The sequence below is a fragment of the Nothobranchius furzeri genome, chromosome 6, assembly GCF_043380555.1.
Source record: "Nothobranchius furzeri strain GRZ-AD chromosome 6, NfurGRZ-RIMD1, whole genome shotgun sequence".
Lineage (NCBI taxonomy): Eukaryota > Metazoa > Chordata > Actinopteri > Cyprinodontiformes > Nothobranchiidae > Nothobranchius > Nothobranchius furzeri.
Window position 1 is genome coordinate 70,143,664 of NC_091746.1, and position 24,512 is coordinate 70,168,175.

Consider the following 24,512-nt stretch of genomic DNA (forward strand, 5'->3'; position numbering starts at 1 on the left):
GAACCTGGTTTATTGAGTGTTGTCGTTTATATGAACGGAGCTGACATGATTACCCTCACTTAAAGGAGACGTCTCAGCTTGTTGACATAATAACGAGCGGTCCAACATGAGGCTAACAAATGTAGCACTTTCTGTTGTCACCCACTGACTGAATGATAAAGTAACATTACACAACTATTCTAAAATATTTCCACGTCTAGTTTGTTGGAAGTGAAGTGCGGCCCACTGGATCTGTGCTCCCAGCCCAGTGCACACTCCCCATGCAGAGGAAACGATTGTGTTAGGTGTTGCCACAGCAACAGATTATGTATCTGTGCGTTTAAAGTCATAAACTAATTGTTCCTACATAGAAGATTTCCCACCTGACTCGAGGGCTTCGTATTTCCCTAACAGGATCCTCACGTCTGTGTAAACATGAGCTTTATTGTTCATGTAGCCTACATCGGTACAGCACCTGTCCTCACGAACCCGACAAACTAAATATTCAAATCGAATTTGGTCCAGTGGCCATTTTTCCATTTCCCATTTTTGATCCGTGACTGAAAAGGAAAACATGAAAAGCAAATGTTTGCATTTTTGTTATTTAAGAATTTTTCCTTTTTTTGATTTTTAGTCTTCAATCGAAAAAAAGAAAGAACAACAGCTATAGGATGATCCCGGTTTGTTTACGTTTGCTTTCTTTGTCTCAGCCACTGACTGGTTCTGGACGACCCGTTCTGCTCACCTTGTCAGCAAAGTGAACAATGATGAAGGAGATGTTGGACATTCTGGGTTTCTGGAAGTGTTCACTGCTTGAGTGCTGCTTGTAGAGTTTCTGGGCCCAGTTCTGATCCGTCCCTTTTGGAACCTGAAACACATTTTGACAGAGCAACCTTTGACCTGGATGCTGGTTCTGTTGGTTCTGTTTCATACAAAGCTGAAGAATTCTAGGCCTGGAAGTGGACGTTTTTACCTTACACTCCTCATCCAGCAGATCCAGGATCCCGAGCCGAGCCTCAATCAAGTCGATGCAGGGCTGGTTGTCGTAGAAGTCAATGAGGGTCCAGGGGATCTGCTCCTTCATGTACTCCTCTTGCTCCAGCTTAAAGACGTGCTGAGGACATGGGCGAGGATGAAGATGATGAAAGTAGGACACGACATAGACCACACTTACCCGCTCAGTTCTGGAGAACTTACGGAGTTAAACTGCTGCTGCAGTTTCTCGTTGGCGTAGTTGATGCAGAACTGCTCAAAGCTGTTGATCTCAAACGTCTCGAAGCTGCAGAGACCAGGAACCATCAGACAAAGTCAACAAACTCAAGAAGAACCGGGTCGGGTTTAAAGATCATCTGTCCCTCATGCTCGCTCTTCTATACTTGCTTCTGAACAGGTCTGGTCGATGCAAGCCGCATCTTACCTGCTCAGCATGAATGAGTACGCCCCAATACACGTATCAGAAAGCCTTTAGTATCAGAATCAACATGTTCTACGAGATGCCATACTACTAAATACTCTCACTAATGTGGGCCGCTGACTGCAAACAAGATTTGTTCATTTTCACGCACAAAAAGTGATTTTCCTCACAAATCCATTCAAGCTCTCGTCGCAAAAATGAGTCCACCCCAATTCTAGTATTAGGAGAAAAGCCACAAGTAAAGGCTCTTTCCAGAGCATTTCTCTTATCCGACGACACCACTTAGTGGCTGACAAGCATATCACACAAATCATCTCTGGGTCCGTTTTTTTAAGATGGCGACTTCACGTTTCTAGTGTGTGCAGTAGTAGTGTAATAATGTGCAGTAGTAGTGTAGTACTGTGCAGTAGTAGTGTAGTAATGTGCAGTAGTAGTGTAGTAATGTGCAGTAGTAGTGTAGTACTGTGCAGAAGTAGTGTAGTACTGTGCAGTAGTAGTGTAGTACTGTGCAGTAGTAGTGTAGTACTGTGCAGTAGTAGTGTAGTAATGTGCAGTAGTCGTGTAGTAATGTGCAGTAGTCGTGTAGTAATGTGCAGTAGTCGTGTAGTAATGTGCAGTAGTCGTGTAGTAATGTGCAGTAGTCGTGTAGTAATGTGCAGTAGTAGTGTAGTACTGTGCAGTAGTAGTGTAGTAATGTGCAGTAGTAGTGTAGTACTGTGCAGTAGTAGTGTAGTACTGTGCAGTAGTAGTGTAGTACTGTGCAGTAGTTGTGTAGTAATGTGCAGTAGTCGTGTAGTAATGTGCAGTAGTCGTGTAGTAATGTGCAGTAGTCGTGTAGTAATGTGCAGTAGTCGTGTAGTAATGTGCAGTAGTCGTGTAGTAATGTGCAGTAGTCGTGTAGTACTGTGCAGTAGTAGTGTAGTACTGTGCAGTAGTAGTGTAGTACTGTGCAGTAGTAGTGTAGTAATGTGCAGTAGTAGTGTAGTAATGTGCAGTAGTAGTGTAGTAAAATGCAGTAGTAGTGTAGTAATGTGCAAAAGTCGTGTAGTAATGTGCAGTAGTAGTGTAGTAAGGTGCAGTAGTAGTGTAGTAATGTGCAGTAATAGTGTAGTAATGTGCAGTAGCAGTGTAGTAATGTGCAGTAGCAGTGTAGTAATGTGCAGTAGTAGTGTAGTAATGTGCAGTAGTAGTGTAGTAATAGTAATGTGCAGTAGTAGTGTAGTAATAGTAATGTGCAGTAGTAGTGTAGTAATGTGCAGTAGTAGTGTAGTAATGTGCAGTAGTAGTGTAGTAATGTGCAGTAGTGGTGTAGTAATGTGCAGTAGCAGTGTAGTAATGTGCAGTAGTAGTGTAGTAATGTGCAGTAGTAGTGTAGTAACAGTAATGTGCAGTAGTAGTGTAGTAATGTGCAGTAGTAGTGTAGTAATGTACAGTAGTAGTGTAGTAATGTGCAGTAGTAGTGTAGTAATGTACAATAGTAGTGTAGTAATGTGCAGTAGTAGTGTAGTAACAGTAATGTGCAGTAGTGGTGTAGTAATGTGCAGTAGTAGTGTAGTAACAGTAATGTACAAGAGTAGTGTAGTAATGTACAGTAGTAGTGTAGTAATGTGCAGTAGTAGTGTAGTACTGTGCAGTAGTAGTGTAGTAATGTGCAGTAGTCGTGTAGTAATGTGCAGTAGTCGTGTAGTAATGTGCAGTAGTCGTGTAGTAATGTGCAGTAGTCGTGTAGTAATGTGCAGTAGTAGTGTAGTACTGTGCAGTAGTAGTGTAGTAAAATGCAGTAGTAGTGTAGTAATGTGCAGTAGTCGTGTAGTAATGTGCAGTAGTAGTGTAGTAATGTGCAGTAGTAGTGTAGTAATGTGCAGTAATAGTGTAGTAATGTGCAGTAGCAGTGTAGTAATGTGCAGTAGCAGTGTAGTAATGTGCAGTAGTAGTGTAGTAATGTGCAGTAGTAGTGTAGTAATGTGCAGTAGTAGTGTAGTAATGTGCAGTAGTAGTGTAGTAATGTGCAGTAGTAGTGTAGTAATGTGCAGTAGTAGTGTAGTAATGTGCAGTAGCAGTGTAGTAATGTGCAGTAGTAGTGTAGTAATGTGCAGTAGTAGTGTAGTAACAGTAATGTGCAGTAGTAGTGTAGTAATGTGCAGTAGTAGTGCAGTAATGTACAGTAGTAGTGTAGTAATGTGCAGTAGTAGTGTAGTAATGTACAGTAGTAGTGTAGTAATGTGCAGTAGTAGTGTAGTAACAGTAATGTGCAGTAGTAGTGTAGTAACAGTAATGTACAGTAGTAGTGTAGTAATGTGCAGTAGTAGTGTAGTAATGTGCAGTAGTAGTGTAGTAATGTACAGTAGTAGTGTAGTAATGTACAGTAGCAGTGTAGTAATGTGCAGTAGTCTTCGTCTTCGTCTTCCTCCGCTTATCCGGGTCCGGGTCGCGGGGGCAGCATCCCAATTAGGGAGCTCCAGGCCGTCCTCTCCCCGGCCTTGTCCACCAGGTCCTCCGGCAGGACCCCAAGGCGTTCCCGGACCAGATTGGAGATGTAACCTCTCCAACGTGTCCTGGGTCGACCCGGGGGCCTTCTGCCGGCAGGACATGCCCGAAACACCTCCCCGGGGAGGCGTCCAGGAGGCATCCTGACCAGATGCCCAAACCACCTCAACTGGCTCCTTTCGATCCGGAGGAGCAACGGTTCTACACCGAGTCCCTCCCGAATGTCCGAGCTCCTCACCCTATCTCTAAGGCTGAGCCCGGCCACCCTACGGAGGAAACTCATTTCGGCCGCTTGTATCTGCGATCTCGTTCTTTCGGTCATTACCCAAAGCTCATGACCATAGGTGAGGATTGGGACGTAGATCGACCGGTAAATCGAGAGCCTGGCTTTCTGGCTCAGCTCCCTCTTCCCCACGACAGATCGGCTCAGCGTCCGCATCACTGCAGACGCCGAACCAATCCGCCTGTCGATCTCCCGATCCCTCCTACCCTCACTCGTGAACAAGACCCCGAGATACTTAAACTCCTCCACTTGAGGTAGGACCTCTCCCCCGACCCCTAGGTGGCAAGCCACCCTTTTCCGGTCGAGAACCATGGTCTCCGATTTGGAGGTGCTGATCCTCATCCCAGCCGCTTCACATTCGGCCGCGAACCTACCCAGCAAGAGCTGAAGGTCAGAGCTGGATGAAGCTAGGAGGACCACATCATCCGCAAAAAGCAGAGACGAGATTCTCCTGCCACCAAACTCGACACACTCCACACCACGGCTGCGTCTAGAAATTCTGTCCATAAAAGTGATGAACAGAACCGGTGACAAAGGGCAGCCCTGGCGGAGTCCAACCCTCACTGGGAACAGGTCCGACTTACTACCGGCTATGCGGACCAAACTCACGCTCCTCTGGTAAAGGGACTGAATGGCCCTTAACAGAAAGCCACCCACCCCATACTCCTGGAGCGTCCCCCACAGGGTGCCCCTGGGGACACGGTCATAAGCCTTCTCCAAATCCACAAAGCACATGTGGATTGGTTGGGCAAACTCCCATGCCCCCTCCATCACCCTTGCAAGGGTATAGAGCTGGTCCACAGTTCCACGGCCAGGACGAAAACCACATTGCTCCTCCTCTATCTGAGATTCAACTATCGATCGGACCCTCCTCTCCAGTACCTTGGCGTAGACCTTTCCAGGGAGGCTGAGGAGTGTGATCCCCCTATAGTTGGAACACACCCTCAGGTCACCCTTCTTAAAGATGGGGACCACCACCCCGGTCTGCCACTCCCTAGGAACTGCCCCCGATGACCACGCAATGTTGTAGAGACGTGTCAACCATGACAGCCCTACAACATCAATAGCCTTGAGATACCCAGGACGAACCTCATCCGCCCCCGGGGCTCCGCCGCTGTGTAGTTGTTTGACTACCTCAGCAACTTCTGCCCCCGAGATCGGACAGTCCATCCCCAGGCCTCCCAGCTCTGGTTCCTCCTCGGAATGCGCATTGGTGGGATTGAGGAGCTCCTCAAAGTATTCCTTCCACCGTCCGACTATAGCCTCAGTTGACGTCAGCAGCTCCCCATCCCCACTGTAAACAGTGTGAGCGAGTTGCTGCCTTCCTCTCCTGAGGCGCCGGACAGTTTGCCAGAACCTCTTTGGAGCCGATCGATAGTCTTTCTCCATGGCCTCACCAAACTCCTCCCACGCCCGAGATTTTGCCTCGGCAACTGCCACTGATGCACCCCGCTTGGCTATCCGGTACCTGTCTGCTGCCTCCGGAGACCCACAGACCAGCCACGCCCTGTAGGCCTCCTTCTTCAGCCTGACGGCTCCCCGAACCTCTGGTGTCCACCAGCGGGTACGGGGGTTGCCACCACGACTGGCACCGGCCACCTTACGACCACAGCTAGCAACAGCCGCCTCGACAATCGCAGAGTGGAACAAGGCCCACTCGGACTCAATGTCCCCCACTGCTCTCGGGACGTGGTCAAAGCTCTGCCGGAGGTGGGAGTTGAAGACCGTCTTGACAGGTTCTTCTGCCAGGCGTTCCCAGCAGACCCTCACTATGCGTTTGGGTCTGCCAGGTCTACGCGGCATGTTCCCTTGCCATCTGATCCAACTCACCACCAGGTGGTGATCAGTTGACAGCTCCGCCCATCTCTTCACTCGGGTGTCCAAAACATACGGCCGCAGGTCAGATGATACGACTACAAAATCTATCATCGACCTGTGACCTAGGCTGCCCTGGTACCAAGTGTACCGGTGGGCATCCTTATGTTCGAACATGGTGTTCGTTATGGCCAAACTGCGGCTTGCACAGAAGTCCAATAACAAAACACCGCTCGAGTTCAGATTAGGTGGGCCGTTCCTCCCAATCACACCCCTCCAGGTCAAGCTGTCATTGCCCACGTGAGCATTGAAGTCCCCCAGCAGGACAATGGAGTCCCCTGATGGAGCACTATCTAGCACTCGTCCCAGGGACTCCAAAAAGGGTGGGTACTCTGAACTGATATTTGGCCCATAAGCACAAACAACAGTCAGGACCCGTTCCCCGACCCGAAGGCGCAAGGAAGCTACCCTCTTGTCCCCCGGGGTAAACCCCAACACACAGGCAGAGAGTCTCGGGGCTAACAAAAAGCCAACCCCAGCCCTCCGCCTCTCACCCGGAGCAACTCCAGCAAAGTAGAGTGTCCAACCCCTCTCCAGGTCTCGGGTTCCAGAGCCAATGCAATGTGTCGAGGTGAGTCCGACTATATCTAGCCGGTACCGCTCAACCTCTGCCACAAGCTCCGGCTCCTTCCCCGCCAGCGAGGTGACGTTCCATGTCCCAAAAACTAGTTTTCTTGTCCGGGGATTGGACCGCCAAGGCTCCCGCCTTGGTCTGCCACCCGATTCGCATTGCACCGGACCCTTCATGTTCCTCCTGCGGGTGGTGGGTCCACAGTTGGACGAGCCCATGTATCCGGTTCGGGCTGGGCCCGGCCGGGCCCCATGGGCAAAAGCCCGGCCACCAGGCGCTCGCTCACGGGCCCCAACCCCAGGCCTGGCTCCAGGGTGGGACCCCGGTAACCCTCCGGGCCGGGTACTCCGACTCTTTGTTTTAACCGCCATGAAAGATCCTTCGAACCTGTGCAGTAGTAGTAACAGTAATGTGCAGTAGTAGTGTAGTAATGTGCAGTAGTAGTGTAGTAATGTGCAGTAGTAGTTTAGTAATGTACAGTAGTAGTGTAGTAATGTGCAGTAGTAGTGTAGTAATGTGCAGTAGTAGTGTAGTAATGTACAGTAGTAGTGTAGTAATGTGCAGTAGTAGTGTAGTAATGTGCAGTAGTAGTGTAGTAATGTGCAGTAGTAGTGTAGTAACAGTAATGTGCAGTAGTAGTGTAGTAATGTGCAGTAGTAGAGTAGTAATGTGTAGTAGTAGTGTAGTAATGTGCAGTAGTAGTGTAGTAATGTGCAGTAGTAGAGTAGTAATGTGTAGTAGTAGTGTAGTAATGTGCAGTAGTAGTGTAGTAATGTGCAGTAGTAGTGTAGTAACAGTAATGTGCAGTAGTAGTGTAGTAATGTGCAGTAGTAGTGTAGTAATGTACAGTAGTAGTGTAGTAATGTGCAGTAGTAGTGTAGTAATGTGCAGTAGTAGTGTAGTAATGTGCAGTAGTAGTGTAGTAATGTGCAGTAGTAGTGTAGTAATGTGCAGTAGTAGTGTAGTAATGTGCACTAGTAGTGTAGTAATGTGCAGTAGTAGTGTAGTAATGTGCAGTCGTAGTGTAGTAATGTGCTTCTGTAGCGACAAACAGCTAAAACACCTGCCCTGCACCCCCCCAAGCACGCTCTTTCCCCTTTAAACCATGAACCTGTAAAGCTGTCATGTTAAATATGATCTGGTCACAAAACTGGGTGCACTAAGAGGATAACGTGGCCTGGAGCTCTGCCTGGAAAGCAGGTCGAGTCCAGTCGATCCGGCCCAAGATGAGTTAGCTAAACGCTGTTTGCTGTTAGCTTCTAGGATAACCGCCTCTTCACTTTTAGTCTGCTAGACACACAAACATATGCTTCTGATGCCCCCCGTACCCGTAGATGTCAAGGACTCCGATGAAGGAGTGCTGCTTGGAGGACGTCTGAAGAGCCTTGTTGATGTGCTCCACAATCCAGTCGAAGAGTCGGGCGTAGATATGCTTGGCGAGCGCATCACGGGCGTTGACCGCCTGCTTGCTAGACATCTTCTTCAAATATGTCTCAGACGCTGTGGCCAGCTTCCTGTGGCAAAGCCAGTGCTCCATCTGCTGCAGCTCCACGCCCAGCAGCCTGCAGAAGTGTTGCAGATGGACATCGTTCCTCTGCAACACAAATACTGATCAGTCAGAACACAGATCCAACCCAGAGCCTCCGAACCTTTGGGTGGGTCTACGTACCGATATGTGGCAGGACTCTCCGTCCCGCTCCGCCTGGACCTCGACGTTCCCCAGGTGAAGAATGGAGGCCAAGATCCTGAAGATGCTGACCTGGCTACTGTCCTTTATCCCTACACACACGCACACGCACACACACACACATGCACACGCGCACGCGCACACGCACACACACACACATTTTTTTTTTCTCTCAGAGGAGGTGTCTATCCAGAAGAAGGGTGGAGGGTTACCCAGCAGAGTGAAGGCCTCTCGGGTCTTTTTGAAGTCTTCAGCATCATTCACGCCCTCGATGAAGATGTTCTCTCCTAAAGACGTGTAGATGAAGTCTTCTGCACTTGCTGGGAGACAAACACAACTTTAGTCTCATCCATGTTCTCCTGGATTATCCAGCTGCAGTTTCCTGTTTCCAGATGACTGAAGATCTGGAGACCAGCTTCTACATCTGGATGAGATTGACCTGCATGAACTGGACAGCTATCTGCTGTCTCACACCTGCCTGCTGTCTCACATCTCCCTGCTGTCTCACATCTTCCTGCTGTCTCACACCTATCTGCTGTCTCACATCTCCCTGCTGTCTCACATCTTCCTGCTGTCTCACACCTATCTGCTGTCTCACACCTATCTGCTGTCTCACATCTTCCTGCTGTCTCACACCTGCCTGCTGTCTCACATCTTCCTGCTGTCTCACACCTATCTGCTGTCTCACACCTATCTGCTGTCTCACACCTGCCTGCTGTCTCACATCTTCCTGCTGTCTCACGCCTCCCTGCTGTCTCACACCTATCTGCTGTCTCACACCTATCTGCTGTCTCACACCTGCCTGCTGTCTCACACCTATCTGCTGTCTCACACCTATCTGCTGTCTCACACCTGCCTGCTGTCTCACACCTATCTGCTGTCTCACATCTAACTGCTGTCTCCCACCTATCTGCTGTCTCACATCTCCCTGCTGTCTCACATCTAACTGCTGTCTCCCACCTATCTGCTGTCTCACACCTATCTGCTGTCTCACATCTCCCTGCTGTCTCACATCTAACTGCTGTCTCACATCTAACTGCTGTCTCCCACCTATCTGCTGTCTCCCACCTATCTGCTGTCTCACATCTCCCTGCTGTCTCACATCTCCCTGCTGTCTCACATCTATCTGCTGTCTCACATCTCCCTGCTGTCTCACATCTATCTGCTGTCTCCCACCTATCTGCTGTCTCACACCTGCCTGCTGTCTCACACCTGCCTGCTGTCTCACACCTCTCTACTGTCTCACACCTCTCTACTGTCTCACACCTCTCTACTGTCTCACATCCCCCTGTTGTCTCACATCCCCCTGTTGTCTCACACCTACCTGCTGTCTCACACCTGCCTGCTGTCTCACATCTTTCTGCTGTCTTACACCTACCTTACCTTCGATCACTGAGATTTATGGGGTCCAGATTTCAGGAAAGAAGTCACTCATGAATATTTCCAAGGCAAATGTGAACATAATGAAATGTTAGTATTCATTAGGGATGAGCGAGTACACCACTATCTGTATCTGTACTCAGAGTGGGCGTGGCCTAACCCGGAAGTGGGTGTAGTTTAACCGGAAGTGGGTGTGGTTTACATCAATACGTTATTTTAAGTCTGATCAGAAGTTATATGTATTGTTTATTTGAAAACTATTTACAGAGCAGCCTCAGAGTTGAGATTATATGTTTTTGATCACAATAGTAAAGGAACTATTACAGAACAAGTTTTTCAATAAAATCAGAACATTAATATTTAAGTGCATGAATTAAGAGAGAGAAGAAAAGATCTTTTCTATAGCGCCTCTCAAGATAAAAATCACGGGGCGCTTCACAAAAACAAAACATGTAAAATAGAAAAAAGAATCAAGAAAATGATTAAAATATATTTTAAATGAGCAAAAGATAGACATTTGTGATTAAAAAATGTAAAGAAAGAGAGAGAGAGTGAATAGGAAAGAGGGAGTGGATCCTGAGGAAGAGGAGAGAGAGAGGAAAAAACAACCCCGACCGGAGAGGAGGCAGTGACTGACGCAGCACGAGCCGTTTTCAGCTCTGTCTTGTCAAATGCACCACGTACGTTACGATAAAAGTAACTTTAAATAACTTTAAAGTAACTTTAAAAAGAAGCAAACGGAAGAAAACATAGGGAGTACTGAAGAAACATGAACAGTGAAGCAAGCACAGAGAGATCCGTTACTGTCTGTGTGTGTGCGTGGATGGACCGGACGCGGACTGAGCCGTGAGCTCCCGGCTGCTGAGGTTTGTGTGTAGGGAGGGGCGGGCGCTCTATGTGACTGGCCAATCACAGAGCGTGAAGACAGTCACTTACCCAATGAGGATTTTCCTTCAGCACGATTACAGATATTTACGAGTTTTACTCGTTTCACGCTCGTACTCGTCAAAAATGCTTTATCCGTACCGGATACTCGTCTGAAACAAGTATCCAGCAGTACTCATCATCTCTGTTATAATATCTACAAGACAGAACAGGAAAGTGCCAATTTGCTCACATAATCCCCGAAACCTGCCAACAGTTCCTTATCAGGCCCATTCTGCACAGGTTCCTCCCATCATCTCCATGAAGGTTGAGTTATTAAATGTTAGATCTCTTAGCAAGAAGTCATTTTTAATACATTTTCTTTTCTCTTCTCACAATCTTGATTTCATGTTTTGATCTGAAATTTGGCTAAATGGTGGTAGCTGTGCACCAGTTCTCATAGAATCAACACCAACAAATTTCACATCTCTAACCGTTCTTCGATCAGACAGGCGTGGCGGTGCTATAGCTACTATTTTTAGAGACTCATTCCTCTGTAAACAGCTAGTTTGTGGTGCTTATGACTCTTTTGAGTATCTTTGTTTTGAAGTTAAAGGTACTCCCAAAATATTGGTGTAGTTATCTACAGGCCTCCAGGGTCATGCACTCCATTCCTAGAAAACTTCACCAAGCTTCTTTCTGTTATCACAACAGACTTTGCAAATCTTCTCATAACTGGTGACTTTAATATTCATGTTGATGATGCTACTGACAAATCTGCAGAACATATCCTTGGGGTGCTTGAATTATTTGATCTCCAACAAAATGTCCATAATCAAACCCACCATCTGGACGCGCTCTCCACTTAATCATAACCAAAGATGTGGATGTGTCTAACATGGATGCATCTCCGCCTGGTATGGCAACAGCACCGCTTACAACGCAAAGCTCTCCAGAGAGTAGTGCGGTGTCCTGAAAGGATTATTGGAGGTGAGCTTCCCTCCCTCCAGGACATCTACAGGAAGCGGTGCCTGAGGAAAGCAGGGAGGATCATCAAGGACTCAAGTCACCCCAGCCATAAACTGTTCAGACTACTTCCATCAGGAAGGAGGTTCTGCAGCATCCGGTCCAGAACCAGCAGACTGAGAGACAGCTTTTTCCATCAGGCCATCAGACTGCTGAACACGGAGCAGACACCTCACCCTCACTACTGAAACTCCAACATTACACGCTCCATACTGTACATTAATGCCACTGTTTTGCACATACCAGCCTCTGTATATTTTATATCTCTTATCTTATTGTTTACTTTATTCATTTGTATATTTAGATTAGCCATTTTTATATTTTACTTGTTCTTACATTACTGTATTTTTGCACAACTGTTGCTGTGAAGCTCGCACATAAGAATTTCACTCGCATGTACTGTACCAGTGTGCACATGTGACGTGACAATAAAAGTGATTTGATTTGATGGTTGTTAAGGATGTGGGTCTATCTGACCGTTTCACCGGCTACACATCACACCTCAGCTGACCTCACCCATCAGCTTTTATCGAAGGCATGAATGCATCAACGTGTCTGACAACCAGCTGTGCTGATTCCCTTTTAAATCACTTCTACTGTAAAACTGAAGTCCTCGACACCGCTGCACCTGAACAGGTCAGACTCGTCTGTAGCAAACAAAAAGCTCCATGGAGCACCTCATCAGTGACAGGTCAGAAAAGACAACGCAGCAAAGCTGAGCGTCACCTACCGGATCGCAATCAGTTAAGGAGGATCGCAAAGGTTAAGCGTCTGCTCTCAAGTCATGACTCTGAGACGGTGATTCACGCGTTTATTACATCACGCCTTGACTATTGCAACACACTGTACCTTGGTCTTCCTCAGTCTCACCTCTCCCGTCTTCAAATGGTGCAAAATGCAGCAGCACGCCTATTGACGGGTTCGAGAAAGAGGGAGCACATTACCCCAATTTTAGCTTCGCTGCACTGGCTGCCTGTGGATTTTAGGGTCCAGTACAAGGTTCTTTTATTGGCTTTTAAAGCTGTACATGGCCTTGCTCCGCAGCATCTGTGTGAACTTTTAGTTACTTACTCCCCGTCTCGGTCACTGAGGTCAGCCGACCAGTTTCTCCTGGAGGTGCTGAGAACAAAGAGAAAGCTCAGGGGTGATAGAGCTTTCTCAGTAGCAGCTCCAAGGTTGTGGAATGCACTCCCAATCCAGATTAGGATGGTTTCGTCACTGCCGGGTTTTAAATCACTTTTAAAGACTCATCTGTTCTCAGTTGTTTTTAATTCAGTTTGAGAATGCATCTGTTTGTAGTAGCTTTTATGTCAGTTTGATATGTTTGTTTTTATCATGTTTTGACTTTGTGACGAACTTTTTATCTTATTTTTAGAATTTTTAGGGAACTTCTGTTCTTTTTGGCTTGTTAAGCACTTTGGTCAGCTTTTATGCTGTTGTAAAGTGCTTTATAAATAAAGTTGACTTGACTTGACTTCGTTAGTCAAGTCCACTTGTGAAAGTGTTCCCCAAGACATTTATAAAGATATTGTCAGTTAATGTTGCACAATCAGAGATTCAGCTCCTCTAAATCTGAGACCATGGTCTTGATTCGGAAAAGGGTAGAATGCCTTCTCCGGGTCAGGGATGAGGTCCTGCCCCAAGTGGAGGAGTTTAAGTATCTCGGGGTCTTGTTCACGAGTGAGAGAAAACTGGAGCGTGAGATCGATAGGTGGATTGGTGCTGCATAGGTGTGTAACAGCTGCAGCTTAGACATCTCATGGGGCTTAAAGGAGATGTACAGTTGGATGTCATCTGCATAAAGATGGTAGGAGATTCCTTTGAAGGAGCTCAGGATGTGCTGAAGAGGAAGCAGATAGAGGAGGAAGAGCAGAGGCCCCAGCACAGAACCTTGTGGGACACCATGGGTAAGGGAGGTGGTGGAGGACCTAAACTTGGAGACATCCACAGAAAAGGAGCGCTCAGAGAGATAAGAGGAGAACCACTCCAGAGCAGTTCCTGATATGCCTACCCAGTCTCTCAGTCTCTCCAGTAGCAGGTTGATGGTCAACAGTGTCAAAGGCTGCAGTCAGGTCCAGCAGGACCAGAACAGAACAGTCCCCTGCATCACTGTGAGTCAGAAGGTCATTAGAGACCCTAAGAAGAGCTGTTTCAGTAGAATGAGCTCTACGAAAAGCTGACTGGAAGCTATCATAGATGTATGTTCATCAAGAGCAGCTGTGAGTTGTTTAGCCACAACCTTTTCCAAGATCTTGGAGATGAACGGAAGTTTAGAGATGGGTCTGAAGCTGCTATGGAGAGAGGGGTCGAGACTCGGGTTTTTAAGAAGCGGGTGGATTACAGCGTTCTTAAAGTAAGCAGGGACCTGACCAGAGACCAGAGAAGCATTAATTATAGAGAGCACACTGGGTCCGATGGACTGAAAAGCACTTTTAAACAAAGATGAGGGTAAGATGTGGAGGGGGCATGCAGAGGTCTTGATAGAGTTAACTAGTTTGGTTAGCTCAGGCAAAGAAACAGGAGATACAGCCTAGCTTCCACCGCTCTCTCATCTTCTTCGTATGACTCAGCTTTATCCTTCTAATGCTGACACAATTCTGTTAATCTCCCTTGTTCCTCTACTTCAAACCAGAACACTTCCCTCTGCTCCTTGAGCATCTAGATGAACAACCTAGTGAGAAGTTCTCCTTCCACCTCTCCTAGACACTTCACACCTCCACAGGCATGTCATCAGGACCAGCTGCCTTTCTTCCCTTCAAAGCCTTCCTCGCGTTATCAACTCTTCAAGGTTGTCTTTCCATCTTCCAAACACACACACACACACACACACTCACTTAGGCTGAGCTCCTTGAACTCCGGTAAGCTGCCTGAGGCACACAGCTGATAGAAGATGTGGTAGTTTCTCTCCTCTTCGGCCTGGAACACAAACACAAGGCGTCATCTGGGACCTGGACCGTTCTCCAGGCGGGGACTAGCTGGACTCACCTGGAACACGACCCGGGACTTTTCCAGCAGATACGTTCTCATGCTGGCCCCGATGATGTGGTAGTGCCGGCTGAACGCGATCTGGATGTACTTCCCAAAGCGGCTGCTGTTGTCGTTCCGGGTCGTTTTGGCATTTCCGATGGCCTGATGGGAGAATGGAGCTGACCAATCAGAGGCAGAGTTTTTCCATCAGCTTATCCTTTAGAAAAACCTCCTCAAACAAACACTGATAATAAAGTTCTGGCTGAATCTATCCATAAAGATGGACCCGACCCCTGGGTGGTTCTGACTCACTTGAAGATGGACCCGACCCCTGGGTGGTTCTGACTCATTTAAAGATGGACCCAACCCCTGGGTGGTTCTGACTCACTTGAAGATGGACCCGACCCCTGGGTGGTTCTGACTCACTTAAAGATGGACCCGACCCCTGGGTGGTTCTGACTCACTTAAAGATGGACCCGACCCCGGGTGGTTCTGACTCACTTGAAGATGGACCCGACCCCTGGGTGGTTCTGACTCATTTAAAGATGGACCCAACCCCTGGGTGGTTCTGACTCACTTGAAGATGGACCCGACCCCTGGGTGGTTCTGACTCACTTAAAGATGGACCCGACCCCGGGTGGTTCTGACTCACTTGAAGATGGACCCGACCCCTGGGTGGTTCTGACTCACTTAAAGATGGACCCGACCCCTGGGTGGTTCTGACTCACCTAAAGATGGACCCGACCCCTGGGTGGTGTGTTTAATCTACTTTTCTGCACCATGTTGTAATCTTTAATAAACTTTCCTCGTTCCAGCCGATTCTCGTTTCTCTTGGATCCCAGGAGAGGTCAGTTTGGACCCCACAGCCAGTCACATGACCGGGTCACAGTCATGACTCTAAACTCAATTACTTAAAGAGCAAGTCACCCCCCTACCAGAGTCTTACTCCACTCCCACTTCCCGTTTGAATAAATGCAACAAACGCTGTTGCCTGGCAGACCGAGAGGGCGGAGCCGGTAACAAATACACACACACACACACACACACACACACACACACACACACACACACACACACACACACACACACACACACACACACACACACACACACACACACACACACACACACACACACACACACACACACACACACACACACACACACACACACACAGTCAAACGACTTTGTGACATCATAACGTACCAGCTAACGTCATAGTGGACCTCTTAGCCAATTGCTAAGGAGATTTAAATGAAAATGCAGTGCAGAGTTTTTAGCTACATGTGTCTACAGCACGGTTGGACACTCGTAGTTTATCAGCAAATAAAGTTGACTCGGGGGTGACTTGCTCTTTAATACAAATATTTGCTATAAAATGAAAGATGTGAGTTTCCTGTTTGCACCAAAGAGTTTAACGAAAATAAAGAAATGTAGTTACTGTCTGTTACAGTACCAGAATCAAAAACTAAAGGTACCCAGCCCTGGTGGTTATGGATTTAAGCTCCGCCCACTGACCTCCATGATGGGATTGGAGGCCAGAACCTTCTCCTCCACGTTGGCGTCACGGGAGGATCCGCCCACTGTGGCGAAGAACCTCATGGCGTACTTGGCTGAAACGGTCTTCCCTGCTCCCGACTCTCCGCTCACTATGATGGACTGGTTCCTCTCGTCTCTGCGGAAACACCACAGAAGAAGTGGTCACATGACCAGCAAGCAGTAGGCTTCGTCTGACTCAGCAGGATGAATAATACCAGTTTTACTCCGGAGGATCTGAAACATTCTTCTATTCTAATGAAGTTTAAACCTCCTGCGAAGCTTTCATGCGGTAAAACGGAAAGACTCAGACGTCTAAACAGGAAACGTGACGCCAGACAGCAGCGCCAGGTAGGTCAGATCAATCAAGTCCCAGCAGTGTGATATTCTGGCCACAGGGGGGGATAGGGGCTGGGCAGCCTTTCTTTAACCCTGTAAATGGTTATTTTAGCACATACTGGCTCAAGAAAATGATGTAAAATATGAAAAATTAGCTAAATATTTCGTTCAAGTGGATCCTATAAAACAGGGAGCCAGTGCACCGGGCTGCTGTTCTCCAGACGTCCTCTACGCGACAGCTGGTGTTCATTTTCACAAGATACTTTTACTTCGTTTTAGTCTTTCCATTAAAATTCTTACATTTTTGTCTCGCTTGTTCCTCCAACTGGTTTTAATTTTAGTTGACAGACAAAAATGTAAAAATATAAATTTTCACTTCTGTAAAGGAAACGTTAACTACACCTACTTGAAACTGTAACGCAATGTGATTTCAATTAGCAGTAACTAAATACTTTACTACAGTGCTTTCTTTTGCTGACTGAATGGGTCAAATGCTGAACATCTGGGCACATCCGGGTCAGGACTGGGTGGCGTCGGGTCGGACTTGTAGGATGGGTTTTGTAGGACTTCTCAGGAATGTGGAAATCCCCGAGCATGTGACATAAAGACGCATGGAAAAGTCAGCGGTGCTCTCGATAGGCTAAACAACGGTGGGTGTGAGCTCCCTGGTACCTCACTGGTACAGGTGTCCTCGTAAATCCGTCTCTGTCGGGGCTAGGGCTGTAACAGTTACAAATGTTGGTGGCATGACTATAGTCCATCCATCCATTTTCATCCGCTTATCCGGAGTTGGATCGCAGGGACAGCAGCCTAAGGCGAGAGGCCCAGACTTCCCTCTCCCCAGCCACTTGGGCCAGCTCCTCCGGGGGAATCCCAAGGCGTTCCCTGGCCAGGTGAGAGACATAGTGCCTCCGCCGTGTCCTGGGTCTACCTTTAGGTCTCCTCCCGGTTGGACGTGCCCGGAAAACCTCACCAGGGAGGTGTCCAGGAGGCATCCTGACCAGATGCCTGAGCCACCTCAACTGAGAAATAATCAATCACAATTATTTGACATAAATTGATCCCACATCTGCATTAACACACACATCCTATAAATGAATAACAGGCATGATTACCTTTCAATTCAATTCAATTAAAGTTTATGTATAAAGCGCCAAATCAGGACCAGAGTCGTCTCAAGGACCTTCACATAGTAAACAACACAGGTCAGGTCATTAAGCCAATCAGTAAACAGTTTACTATATAAGGAACCCAGCAGGTTGCATCGAGTCACTGACTGGTGTCAGAGTCTTTACAGCAATCCTCATACTAAGCAAGCATGCAGCAATAGTAGAGAGGAAAACTCCCTTTTAAAAGGAAGAAACCTCCAGAGGATCCTGGCTCAGTATAAGCAGCCATCCTCCATGACTCACTGGGGATGGAGAAGACAGAGCACACACACACACACACACACACACACACACACACACACACACACACACGCACACGCACACACAGATACAGATAGATACAGATAGTGGTGTACTCGCTCATCCCTAGTCCTCTCTCTCGCTCGTCTTTTTCCTCCTCCTCCTCCTCATTCCCTCTCGTCTCCCTCCGCCCTTATGTGCTCTGCAGTGTGTCTGTTTGATCCTCCCTCTTCCCCGCCCCTACTGCTTTGTGTGTGGACAGTCTGGACACGCAGTTACACATGTTGACCAATCGCCTGTAGATTTCGCTAAGGCGGGGGTGGGGTGGGGATGTGACGCGCGTGTGTGTGTGTGTGGGGGGGGGGGGTGGGGGGGGGGGAGGGACGGCTCCCGTCGGTCACTTCATAGAGCCGGCTCTTCGAACCAGTTCGTTTGCGAATGACACATCACTACTAAGATGAGTATTATTAATACAAACCTAAAATGTTACTGAAGGTCCAATTTTACAAAATATTTTAACTATAAACATCAGATGGGAAAAAGGAACTAAACACCAATCTAATGCATATTATTGAGCCTTTCATAATAAGAGTCTGTTATTTCAGCCTGATAATTTTGTTGAATACACAGACAGCTTTGCCTTTGACACAGTAGATCACAATGTTCTTGTTGAAAGACTTGAACATGTTGTAGGGATCAAAGGAACAGCGTTAGGCTGGTTTAAATCCTACCTGTCTGACAGATTTCATTTTGTAAATGTACATGACAAATCTTCTTCATACTCCAGGGTTACTTGCGGAGTACCACAGGGTTCAGTGCTTGGACCAATTCTTTTTACTATATATATATATATGCTCCCAATTGGTAAAATCATTAGACAGCATGGGATAAACTTTCACTGTTATGCTGACGATACTCAGTTATATTTATCCATTAACCCTGATGAACCTAATCGGTTAGGTAGATTACAGGCTTGTCTTGAAGACATAAAAAATTGGATGACTCTAACCTTTCTGCTTTTAAATCACGACAAGACGGAAGTTCTCATCTTTGGACCAGAAATCCAGAAAAGTAAAATGCTTAGTCAATCACCTGACCTGAATGGTATTACATTAATCTCCGAGAACAAAGTAAGGAACCTTGGTGTTATCTTTGACCAGGACATGTCATTCAAATCCCAGGTTAAACAGGTTTGTAGGATTTCCTTTTTCCACCTTCGGAATATTGCTAAGATTAGAAGCATCCTTTCCAGGAGTGATGCTGAAAAACTAGTTCATGCATTTATTACATCAAGACTGGATCACTGTAATTCATTACTCTCAGGAAATCCACAGAATGTAGTTAAAAGTCTTCATCTTGTCCAAAATGCTGCAGCTAGAGTTCTGATGAGAATTATAAAGAGAGATCATATCTCTCCTGTCTTAGCTTCCCTACATTGGCTACCTGTTAAATTCAGAATAGATTTTAAGATCCTTCTTCTCACATATAAAGCTCTTAATAATCAAGCTCCATCATACATCAGTGATCTGATTGTTCCATACGTTCCTAAAGCCTGGTTTATGCTTCTCCGTCAGCTCCGCAAGGGACAGACACGCACGGATTGACGGAAGCGTTTTGCGCTTTTACTTCTCCGTCTCCTGGAGAGTGTTGCAAAGCAATTGCCTGACAGGACCACAGAGGGCGTAGCGCTGTTCTGTGGTATCCTGTCATGTATCGGTCCAAGATAGTGTGTTTATATTGTGTTTTTTGTGTATATAAGAGACTTTTAACACGGACATATTTGTCTCTCATTCTCCCACCGCTTCATGCGCTCCCCACCTCTAAACCCACGTTTCCTGTCATTTCCGTCCACAAATAAAACGCTTGCTGCGCATCTTTTCACTCCTCCAGTCACGGGAGAATTAAACGTTCATATTTTTAGAGTTTTTTTCGCGAGGTATTCTTCAAGCTTCTCCGTGTCTGCCGCTAGTTATCCTCGGCTCTCTTTGCAATGGCGGCGCTGTAAACAACAGCGGCGTCCTGACCAATCACAAGCTTGCGTAATCCGTCTCGTTCGACGGATGTTTAAAAAAGTGGGCTCGACTCCGTACGTACTTGCGTGCCTGCCGGAGCCCTACGCAAGGACGGATAATGGCGTTGCGTGTCTCCGCACTGACGCAGACGGAGAAGCATAAATCAGGCTTAACAGAGCACTTTGCTCTCAGACTGCAGGTCTACTGGTGGTTCCCAGAATATCTAAAAATAGGAAGGGAGGCAGATCTTTTAGCTATCAGGGTCCTCTCCTATGGAACCAAGTCCCAGCTTTAGTCGATGAGGCAGACGCCTTGTCTACTTTTAAGAATAGGCTTAAAACATTTTTATTTGATAGGGCCTATGGTTAAAATCTGATGTTAGCCCAGATCTGGACAAGTGGGGGAGTAGAGGGAGGTGGAGTGTACAGTCGGTAAAGACGGCTCTCCCTTGCCCTGACTCCAACATGCCTCCATCTAAAAGGCTAGGTTATCCAGAGTTATCTCTGTAGTTATGCTGCTATAGGCTTAGACTGCTGGAGGACACACTGACCACTTTTCACACTCGACTACTTTCTTCTACAATCTGCTCTTTAACTGTATTATTTCCTGCTATTTCAGCTGTTAACTTTATTTTCTCTCTAAGTGTTTTCTCCCCAGAAGAAGCTACAACGATGTTCTGCTGAGCTGTGGTGGCCTCATGGAGGGGGCCATCGACTAGCACACTGCTGCTAACCACTTAAACATTCTCCCTCTCCTGATAATAACATTTTGCTTTCCTTGACATTGGATGTGCTACTACTAGTTTACCCGTTTAATTATAGATTCACTAGGATAAATACAATAAAGTTTATCTCCCACCAAATAGATTATTTACTGAGAAATCACAACCTGTAACCATAGAAACACTACTTGGTGTCTGTCTGTCTGTCTCGATCCCCAGTGAGTCGTGGAGGATGGCTGCTTATACTGAGCCAGGATTCTCTGGAGGTTTCTTCCTGTTAAAAGGGAGTTTTCCTCTCCACTGTCGCTGCATGCTTGCTTAGTATGAGGATTACTGTAAAGTCACTGACACTAGTCAGTGACTCGATGCAACCTGCTGGGTTCCTTATATAGGAAACTTTTTTTCTGATTGGCTTAATGACCTGACATGAATTGGAATGTTTATTACGTGAAGTGCCTTGAGACGGCTCTTGTCCTGATTTGGCGCTTTATCAATAAAATTGAATTGAATTTTATTTCATATTTTTAGCAGCAAACCTGTTTTGTTTCACCTGAAACGTTGTTAAATGGAATATTCTATTAATCAACAGAAGCTTAGAATAGAACACTTAACGATAACATATTTAGCCTTTAAAAAAGTGAGGCAGTTGAATGCACAGAGTACGCATGTGCTGGCACACGGTCAGGATGGTACCACCTCTGCCTCAGTTTGAGCCAGGAAAACCCAGTTTCAGGAACCCACCCCCTCCACATGCGCAGGTGTACCTGGCCATCTGTTTGTACGCCTCCTCAGCCACAGCAAAGATGTGCGGGTCCATGTCTCCCATGTTCTGGCCGCTGTAGGCGGTGATGACCTCCTCTCCATAGATCTGCAGCTGTTCGTACGGGTTGATGGCCACCAGAACGATACCTGCAACAAGAGGCTGGTCCGTTACACAAGCTCGGCCCACTCAGCAATGGGTGCCGATTCTGTTTTGGTGGTGCGTCAGAACAACATGGAAGTGCTGAAATGAGACTGTCAGAGAACGCATCGCAACCTTCAGAGGTCACACTGGAGAAACCACTTCACCTGAAATCTACTGAGACGCGGTTTAGAGGCAGAACGGTCCCACTCACCACAGTAGGTGTAGATATGGTTGGACTCTAGAAAGCGGACCCTGAGGTTGTGCAGGACAGCGGGTTCATGCAGGTAGCTGAGCGCCGTCAGGTCATTCTCCCCCACCAGGATGTCAGGGTTCCGCAGGAATGGCAGCGTGTTGGACTTTGGGCCCACCTGGTACTCCAGAGGCTGAGACAGAACACAGTCAAAACCAGATGGAAGAACCGCTGGAAGCTAATGGCTAAAGGCTGCGTGGCCTCCACGCCTGGATCAGGTAGTTGATATCCATTAAAGAAACACTAATCCTATCGAGGCCAGGTCTGGAAAGCATCTACCGCGATAAACGAGGGATCACTGTATATATATCCACGGATATTTATATAATCGATAGAAGTTCATACACCAACTGGCTTGGTCTATATTTAATCAAAAAAATTAATATTTAATTTAAGATTTAAATTAATAGCAAAAGTTTATTTATTAATTCAGAAGATCTAAAGAGATATTTGCTCGTTCAATGACCAAATATACACCACTCTGTTTTATTCAAAGAAGAGTCAGGTTTAAAAAGTTAAGAATTTATTACTAACAATTTAAAGATGACAATTTAAAAGACAATTCATAAATGACAATTTATAAAAGCTTTGGTATTAAAACCTGGTATTAAAGCAACCTGTGTCTGGATGAAACTAAAAATGAAGTGTGTGTGTTTGGATGTGTGTATGTAGTCTCAGAAGGTTTTTATCTTAGAGAGAGAAAAACGCGTTCTGGGTGAAAGAATTTGGTTTGCAGTTCAGCTAAATTATTTCTTAATGAACAAGCATCCAAACACAATCTTGTGTTCTATCTCACCGTTCAGACGACCCTCTGTTCAGATCCGGAGGTCAAGGGAAGATGTTGGTCAGCCTCTGGGTACCCGGTCCGGTAGGGTAGACCAGTGGTACTGACTCTCTGGTCCTAGAGTTGCCGCAGGCACACAGGAGGATGGTTTGCATTTTAAAATCAACTCTGAAGGAGTTTTGCGTCAGCTTGTCGCAGATGGCGTTTCTGTTGAAGCAATTCCATCAGCATGACAGAAAAGCTTTAGTAGAGGTTTCGAACGGCCGACTCGATACTCTGGACTCTCGTTGCCACGGAGAAAATTTGGTGAGCTCAAGAACTGAACTTGAACTGAGGAGTTAGGTTTTAAGAGACGGATGGTAATCTTATTCTAACGAATTAGATTTTGACATGTTAGAGGGTGGGACTTATACCTCAGAACACGCCCTCCCAAGATAGAAAGGTCTGGTGTCATGGAGCAAAGACATGTGAGTGCAGTTAACTTTAACCTGATTACTGTGACCTGCATGGTGTGTATAAGTGCACATGATCTTCTTGTCACTGTTAAACATTACTGATTATCATAAATAATTATTATTATTAACCAAAGGATAATAATTCATTTCAGTACTTAAACACATTTATAATGAACCTTGATGATTATTTATGAACATTGTAATACGAGTGAAAAAAGTTTATTAAAAATGATTCTTTTAAATCTTGAAGTGTCCTTCATCTTGCGGATGGAACAGCAGTCAGGTTAAAGATGGATTACAGCAGACTTTGTGTCTCCTGTGATGGATAATCTGTAAATAGAAGTACAGCCGAGACAGCTTGACCTAGCTCAGGAAGTGTGACCTTTGGGTCACAAATGAGGCTATTCATGTCGCTACAACGTCTCAATGACCTGGAGGTGTACAGGTCCCGTATGGAGGGAAGTTAGCAGCCAATGACCTTCTCAGCAGAGCGTACAACACGCTGCAGCTTCTTCTTGTCCCTGATGGTGGCTCCAGCGTACCACACGGTGATGGAAGAGGTGAGGATGACTCGATGACTGCGGTGTAGAACCGCCTCATCGACTCGACTGGAAGGTTAAATTTCTTCAGCTGCTTCAGGAAGTTCATCCTCTACAGGACCTTTTTATGATGGAGGTGATGTTCTGGGTGATGGTGCCCAGGAAGTGACATGAGTCCACCATCGTGATGGGCGTGGCAGACAGGGTTATGGGGTTAGCATCAGGACACCAGCCGTTCCTCCTTCTGTAGGCAGACTCATCCCCGTCAGAGACGAGTCCGATGACAGTGGTGTCGTCTGCAAATTTGAGGAGCTTGACAGGCTCGTGGTTGGAGGTGCAGCTGTTGGTGTACAGGGAGAAGATCAGAGGGGAGGGAACAGCCCTGAGGGGAACCGGTGCTGATGGTCTGCATGTCAGAGACGTTCTTCCCTGCCTGACCTGCTGCTTCCCGTCTGGAAGTCAGTGATCCACCAGCAGATGAGGTCAGACATGTCCATCTGGGACTGTTTGTCTTGGAGGAGGTCTGGGAGGATTGTGTTGAAGGCAGAGCTGAACTCCACGAAGTCAGCTACCGTGCTGTAGCAGTGGTCCAGGGGTTCTCCTCCCTGGTTGGGCATTCATAGACTGTTTATGTTTGGGAAGCTCCTGGCTCAGACTGGCTTTGCTAAAATCTCCCAGAACAACGATAAGGGAGTCGGGTTCGTCCACTCCATGCACGACATCTGTTCCTGGAGCTGAGCCTCGTGCACGTCAGCGTCTAGCAGCAGCTAGAATGAAGGAGGAGAACTGCCGCGGTTTACACTTTATACAACGATATTCCAGAGAGGGAGAGCGACGCCGAGCGATCGCCATCTGTACACCATTACTGATGTAAACACACACCTCCACTGAATTGCTGAGAGCGAGGCTTTTCGAGGAGGTTCGGCCGAAGGCTCTCGGCAGCCCGCTGTCCTAAAGAACTTGTTTGTATAACTGAAAAAAGCCCACGCTGTGATGGACAACTGTCTGATCTTTCGTGTCTTATTGAATC

At 46.8% G+C, this 24,512-nt stretch overlaps 1 protein-coding gene across 3 annotated transcripts in view; it reads right to left on the reverse strand.

Annotated features, from left to right (window-relative positions):
* Positions 1-24,512, reverse strand: part of myo5b (myosin VB) — a 125,673-nt gene that overhangs the window by 50,780 nt on the left and 50,381 nt on the right. For all 3 annotated transcript variants that reach the window (XM_054744635.2, XM_070552491.1, XM_054744637.2), the window contains exons 3-13: positions 21,666-21,837; positions 21,315-21,459; positions 16,052-16,208; positions 14,552-14,695; positions 14,401-14,482; positions 8,509-8,616; positions 8,279-8,388; positions 7,938-8,203; positions 1,177-1,258; positions 953-1,093; positions 725-847 (exon numbers count right to left, since the gene is read on the reverse strand). In XM_054744635.2, coding sequence (XP_054600610.1) covers positions 725-847; positions 953-1,093; positions 1,177-1,258; positions 7,938-8,203; positions 8,279-8,388; positions 8,509-8,616; positions 14,401-14,482; positions 14,552-14,695; positions 16,052-16,208; positions 21,315-21,459; positions 21,666-21,837 — 1,530 coding nt within the window. The remainder of the gene's footprint in view (positions 1-724; positions 848-952; positions 1,094-1,176; positions 1,259-7,937; positions 8,204-8,278; positions 8,389-8,508; positions 8,617-14,400; positions 14,483-14,551; positions 14,696-16,051; positions 16,209-21,314; positions 21,460-21,665; positions 21,838-24,512) is intronic.